At 35.5% G+C, this 6517-nt stretch overlaps 1 protein-coding gene across 1 annotated transcript in view; it reads right to left on the bottom strand.

The window, feature by feature from the left end:
- Window positions 1–594: 594 nt before the first annotated feature.
- cyb5b (cytochrome b5 type B) overlaps window positions 595–6517 on the bottom strand; it is a 30219-nt gene continuing 24296 nt past the window's right edge. The window contains exon 5 of the mRNA XM_080186800.1: window positions 595–4405. Within this exon, the coding sequence (XP_080042926.1) occupies window positions 4312–4405 (94 nt within the window). The 3' untranslated portion in view covers window positions 595–4311. The remainder of the gene's footprint in view (window positions 4406–6517) is intronic.

Raw genomic sequence — 6517 nt, 5'->3', positions numbered from 1 at the left:
AGTTTCTAAGGATTGCTGGAATGTCTTTTTATAAAAGCACTAACAGACGAGGCATCTATTTGGCCCATTTTGTCTGTACAGGTTCTTTAATTGAGCTATCCCACTTAGGATTATACCCTGCTCTTTCCACATAACTCTGCAAATCATCCCACTTCAAGCGTTTAACCAATTCCTTTCAAAATGCGTCTTTTTTTGATATTACCTCTCGTTCTTTTGCCCATGACCATAATTTTGATGTCCTATTTCCAATGGCAGGAAGGTCAGAAACAAAGTTCCTCTTTACCTGAATCAAAACCAGTCATGATTCTGAATGCATCTATTCATATCATTTTTCTCATATTTCATTGTGAAAATTCCAGAGCAACACCAGTAATGATAAGTGAGGTGTGACAGACTGTGAGCTGGATGTGTGGCCTCCAGTTATTCATCACATGGCAAACTACTATTCATTAGACCCTTTGTTATAGGGGGTCAATGCAACAAGGAATAAACATGACAATTAAATTATAGCATTTGATTTTTCTTGCTCAAAATAATTTCCTCAAAACTGTCTTGGAAGTAGCAGTGACAGAATATGATTGGAAGAGAAGAATAAACAGTTTTTTCCCCATTTATTATAAAGTTAAAGAAAGGCAGTATAAGTAGATAAGCAACCAAAAGCAAAGAATAAGTATATACCACATACATTTCAACTGAGATCAAATAGACTTTTTAAAAATGCGATAATGAAATTTGAAAGTAAAGGATAAATATACATTACAGCCATGTGACAGTTACTGAGAATTAGCACTCATGATTTTTCTCCAATTTAACAGGTGCAGCAGGGAAAAAAAATCATTTTATTTATAATATTACAAGCACTTAACAACATCAACTCTTGTACTTAGTTTTTTTTAATGTTGGTAACCCATTACGAAATTTGACGAGAGAAAGTAACTGTCTGTGGAACAGTTTGCAATTATTGTGATATTGAACTGCCAAGGTGCTTATTTTTTTCCAAACAGACAAATTTAGCTTCATCACAGATAGTTCATGAAATGTACAGTAACAATTCAGAATCATTAGGCATCTGTCATAGTAAACTCCACAGTTTCAAGGAATAGGAAAACAATGAAAAAACTCTGAAGTTGACAGGCACACAGATCACTTATAAACCAAATGTGTCTCAAATTCTGTGGCAAGTTATGTGCCAGACCACAAAATCTGATCTAGCAGCATTTCTGAGATCTGAATAATCAGAATTAATAATAAATTTTACATGTGGATTAACATTGGACATGATTCAATAGCAAGCAATAAAAATGTCACCTAGTGGACCTTTGTTCTAACAATTAAAATTAAACTGACTCCTTTAAAGGGATAAGTATTTGAACTCAGCAGATCAAATACTCTTCCCAGTTTAATTTCCAGACTGATAAGTTAACTGATCTCAAACGGTAGTACATTTGAAAAGATGTAACTGACCTCAAAAAGACACACAGAAAACTGGCTCAGTTTTCACTTATGAATACCATACAATGATGCTTGCTGAAAGCTTACATACATGTACAGATGCGCGAAAACAGGATTGGGGTTGGCAGTAATTGCTCAATTGGCTCAGGAATTAAATAAATCTACCAACTTATCAAGCTAAAAATGAATAGTAATCATTCAGGCAAGTACTGGAGATACTTTTTGAAAAGAAGAAAAATGTGTATATTTATTTGCTTTCTCAGCTATTGCTCGACCAGATAATAGAAATGTTTAGATGTTGAGCTGTAATTTTCTATGTTCATTTATCCTAAATCGCCATATGCCATTGGACAACATGAACCATGGTCAAAGCAGGAAATGAATTTTCCAGCTTTGTGAAAATCGACCAACTAAACAATGATCTCTTAAAGCTCAAGAATAAAAGATCTCCAAATATTTCAGGCAAGAGTTATTTGATGCCCAAACTCTTAACTGTCCTTGCCTCCAGCCAGTTCTTAACATTAGCTTTCTGTTGAGTTTAAAAGCAAATGGCAGTGCTCCTCTAAATTTGTATTATAAATCAAAAAAAATTCAGACCTGTGTACTTTGACTGGAACATCAAGAAGTTAAAAATGTAAATTAAAATCAACTCAGGTGAAAGTTATAAAGCCCAGCATAGACCTTAACAAGTGAAACAAAAATCAAAATACCAACCACAATTTTAGTAATTATTTCTTCAGGAAACCAGACAAAAATGCATAAACAAATCTAAAGTCAAGTCATATTATTGACTGGATCATTTTTATAACTGTTTAGAAAAAAACTCCAGACTTTGAACAGTCGCTCATTAGTACAGGAATTACACAAGACATATGAGCATGCAAGTCAATGTTGAAATAAAAATCAGTGCAATGATAAAATTATGGTAATAAAGATTGTAGTCAAGTTAACAATTATGTTAGGCAGTGAACCCAAAAAGTACTACATATGACATAGATTATGATGCAATGTAATTGCATATAGTCCTTCCTGAAAATATTTACAGCTGGATATTTTTGCATTAAATACAATCAAGTTTGCATCCAGACACCAGCTATTGTAATAAATTAAAGTACATTAATTGCGTAGACAAGCAGGTGAATTACCAAATTTTCAAGAGCCATATTGGACTTGAAACATTTACCTTCTCCACAAATACTGCCAGACCAGCTGAAATTTTTCAGCATTTTCAATTTTTTTTTAAATTGTGCATTACTTTTCTAGGGCAACTTAGAAAAGTACTTCAGTTTTTAGTTCACTAGAGAGACCACCAGGAAGAATTTCAGTGAAACTTGGAAGTCAAGTAAACCCCACATGGAGAAAGCACACAAAGTACTGAGCTGGTAATGCAAGAAATGTCCAACATATGTGAGAGAAGTCAATCTTGGGATTCCAATGAAAACTTACAGATGCAAAATATCCAGTTATAGATAGATCTTACTGGTAAATATAATTCAGACTCTTACACTCAGCAGATGGATACAAAATGTACACATTACAATAAATGGAAACAAATTAATTAAAAACATTAAGGAGTAATAATCTGAAACAATGCATGCAAGAACAATCTGCATTAAATAGCTTGAGCAGAACTCATGTACAAGATTGATCAGTGCTGTGTCATCAGGCTATCATTTGGTTCAAATGTGAGGGAAAGAGAAGACCAATCCTCAATATTTACATGATGCAATTTTGGACTCCTCTACACTTGGACCTCACTCTTCAACTTTCTCCTTAAGACTAAATTTGTGTAAGGGATGGGGGTGGCCTTCCACTTGTGGAAAAGTGCACTAAACCACATGAAGACAATTATAATAATTACATTATCCTTATGGGCATTTTTCGTCAATTCAAAATTGCCCAATCTACAACTAGCAACAGTGGCAGAGACTTCAATTACCTGTATTATTAAGCAAAGGAGAGAAACCAAAAAAACATGGACAGAACCCCACCTCAGTCAACACTTCACCCTCATCACTAATTAGCAACTCATATTGGAAGGCGAGTTCAGACCATGTAGTTGATTAAGATTAAAGTCAGGTGTGACTGTCCCAAAGATCAAAAGAACATGTCCAGATAAACAAAAATGGTTGAGGTACCAGTGGGCTGCCACCATCCATGTTCACCGTGAGTGGTTACTTTCAAAGGTGAAGGGATATAGAACAAATAACAGCTTTAACTTATTTTTGGCTGTATACTTGGTTTTATGGTATGTGGTTGAGAAACTTAATAGGCAAGCATTTCATGGAATCATTGTTAAACTTCTAAAAGTCTGCATTAATATCTACAAGTGTTACAAGTCATTGCTGTTCTTTTACACTGGACACATACATAGAGTAGTAATCAGCTGCTTGGGAAGTTCACAAACATATTTTAGAAAGACAAAGACGGGAGAGAAAATAAATTGAATTATATTAAGGGTGCAATATTGAAACACTAACTGTCCACACAATGCTCATGTTTGTCAAAGGCTCAACATGGATGAGCGTGTGCAACACAGGATAAATAAATTCTTGAATAACAAGTGTGCTCTTCATTTAAAAGTGATCTTAAATATTTCATCTTGCAATGAATCAGATTTAGGAAAATAGGATTCTTAAAAGGAATTTTCATTGTTGAATAGGTTGTATACGTCTTAAATCCCTGGCATATACTAATTAATGCATAGAATAGAAAAACATTAATTTCAATGCTAGATCTGTCAAAAGCTAAATACATAATATCCAATTATCATCAATAAAACTTTGAAGACGTGGGCGTCACTGGCACCATTCAGTGGACACCTTGTCCACCCCAACCAAAGAAATCAAATAAAACTCCTCAGGATGAAGTTTTGGTCTCTGCTAGGTAGAAGCGATACATCAGGCCAACAACCCCAGCTGCAAATGCAGGAATCAACCAGTTTGTCCACCAACTAGAAAACAAAACACATTTTTAAAAAAAGTGATAGATGTAAAATATTCACACACGTTGAAAACAGAAATCAGAGCTTTATTTTTGTTGATGTGAATTGAACTAGTGCAGGCATGTAAAGAAAATATCTGAAATATATTGCTATCAGGTCTTGGTTGAAGATTGTGTTCCTGTATTGAAGACATATGCTGCAGAAGGAAGGCTGTTTGATTATGTCACTAATGATCTAACAGCGGTTCCTATCTCTACATCTCCAGAAGAAGGTAAATATGATAATCCGTTTTATGTCATTCTAGTTATTCAATTTTCAATTCTATAATTTGTTCTGATTGTCTACATGGTTTTATTCCAAATCATAGGCCCTTGAAAAATACAAGTGATCTATATTGAAAATGGTTTAATTGTATAACCTTGTTGCAGTTGCAGAATGTGGGTATGTTCTGGTTATTTGTGGGTAGTGAAATATGCTGGTGCACAAATCTTGTGATTTTGGTCACTGTGATCAGGTTTCAGTGTTGACACTCTAGTTATGTTTCCACTCTCAGCATAAGGCTGGTTATAAACATCACTGATACTGAAACAATTTGAATATGCTCTCAATTGAGAAAATGCTGGGAAAATCATGTAGTACTGGTTGAGAGTAACAAAAAGAAGCACAGTTACCTGGATGGAGATTCCATGAAATGATTTGAAGTGTTCCATAATTTGAGAAGGATACAAATCATGCATGTAGATTAGAAAAAGACATAAGAATAATTTGAATAGAAAACACCCATGAAGACTTCAGATGTTGTATTTTCACATCTGTTGTGTCCTCTGCAAATTGACACGAATACCCATTAAGACTGTTCTGGGTGGGCATTGCAGCAGCAAAGGGAGCTGACCTTGGCAGAAGCTGCAACCATTTGAATATGCTCCCTGTGCAGCATGAGTCTGATGACTGAATCGGAGGTACTCATACTTTTCAAATGTGCAACCCTAGGAAAGTGAAGTTGAAATGATGGATGATCCAATGTCACTGGAAACTCCTGCGAATGGCCCCGATCCTTTGCTTCAGTGGCTGATGAATTTGAGACAGAAGTTTACTCTGTTCAGCACACCATAGAGGATGACATTGCAACACTCCTGGCAGGAAGTGTTAGCCAAGCTGATGTACTGTACTTTGGGTGATGTAGTGTTCTTTGAGATCTGGTGTAATGGCCTGAGATTTGATGACACAAGAGGTTTGCCTATCAGCATGGCCCACATTTCCTACCTGTCTCATCCTTCATCCTTGCATCTTATGCACACTTGTACAAGTAACAAAATTTAAAGCATATGTTCATACACTTACAACGAGTAGCATCAAATACACTCAGATATTCCCAGTTTCCAATGCTGCAAGAGCACCTGAAGACTACATGAAGAACAGTGATCTGCGTCAAATAGGAGGATGAATTGAATCTTAATTTGTGGAATATCCAAAGGTGAAATGGGAAGAAAAGGGAGCAACCTAAATCTAGCAAGCCTGACCTGTCCTCTCCAGGCATGGAGTTGACCCATCTCAGCCTGGTAAGTTTTTGAATTTATTTTAATCCAACCCTTAATACAATCTTTAGAGTATAGTCAACAATTACCATTAAATGCTCCAATTCAATTATTTCAAACTTCTTTATTTTAATCATTTGCTTTATCATAAATTTAATCAGTTTGGCTTTCAAAATATACAAAATTTTCCTGTCATCTTTCAGTTTAAACATGAGTTAAATAAAAACATTTTCTGCTTCCTCCTCTGTAGATCCTGAATCTATGTTGTCTTGCCCTGTAATGGAAGAGTAATCTAATAGGTCTCTGCATGTTTGAGAATCCTGGCTTCAAAACGCGAAGCTACTTGCTAGCAAGACTGCACAGTCAGGTGGGAGGCACATTGTGGTGGAACACACATCCAGTGAACTGTCGTGATGTGTGAATACAATGTTCAGATGTTGAGTGTAAACTATGAATACGACCAAGAAGAACATGTCTGTTTAAGTATGGATAGTTTCTGGAAAGCAGATTTTTGATTTGTACAACATTTAAGATTCAGTGCTATGGCTACAGGTCAAACCTGAGTGACATTGCATTTTGCCTATGC

This window comes from Carcharhinus amblyrhynchos, chromosome 4, assembly GCF_965287045.1.
Source record: "Carcharhinus amblyrhynchos chromosome 4, sCarAmb.v2.hapA, whole genome shotgun sequence".
NCBI lineage: Eukaryota > Metazoa > Chordata > Chondrichthyes > Carcharhiniformes > Carcharhinidae > Carcharhinus > Carcharhinus amblyrhynchos.
Note: the sequence above shows the minus strand (reverse complement) of the source record. Positions and strands in the feature narration are given on the sequence as shown.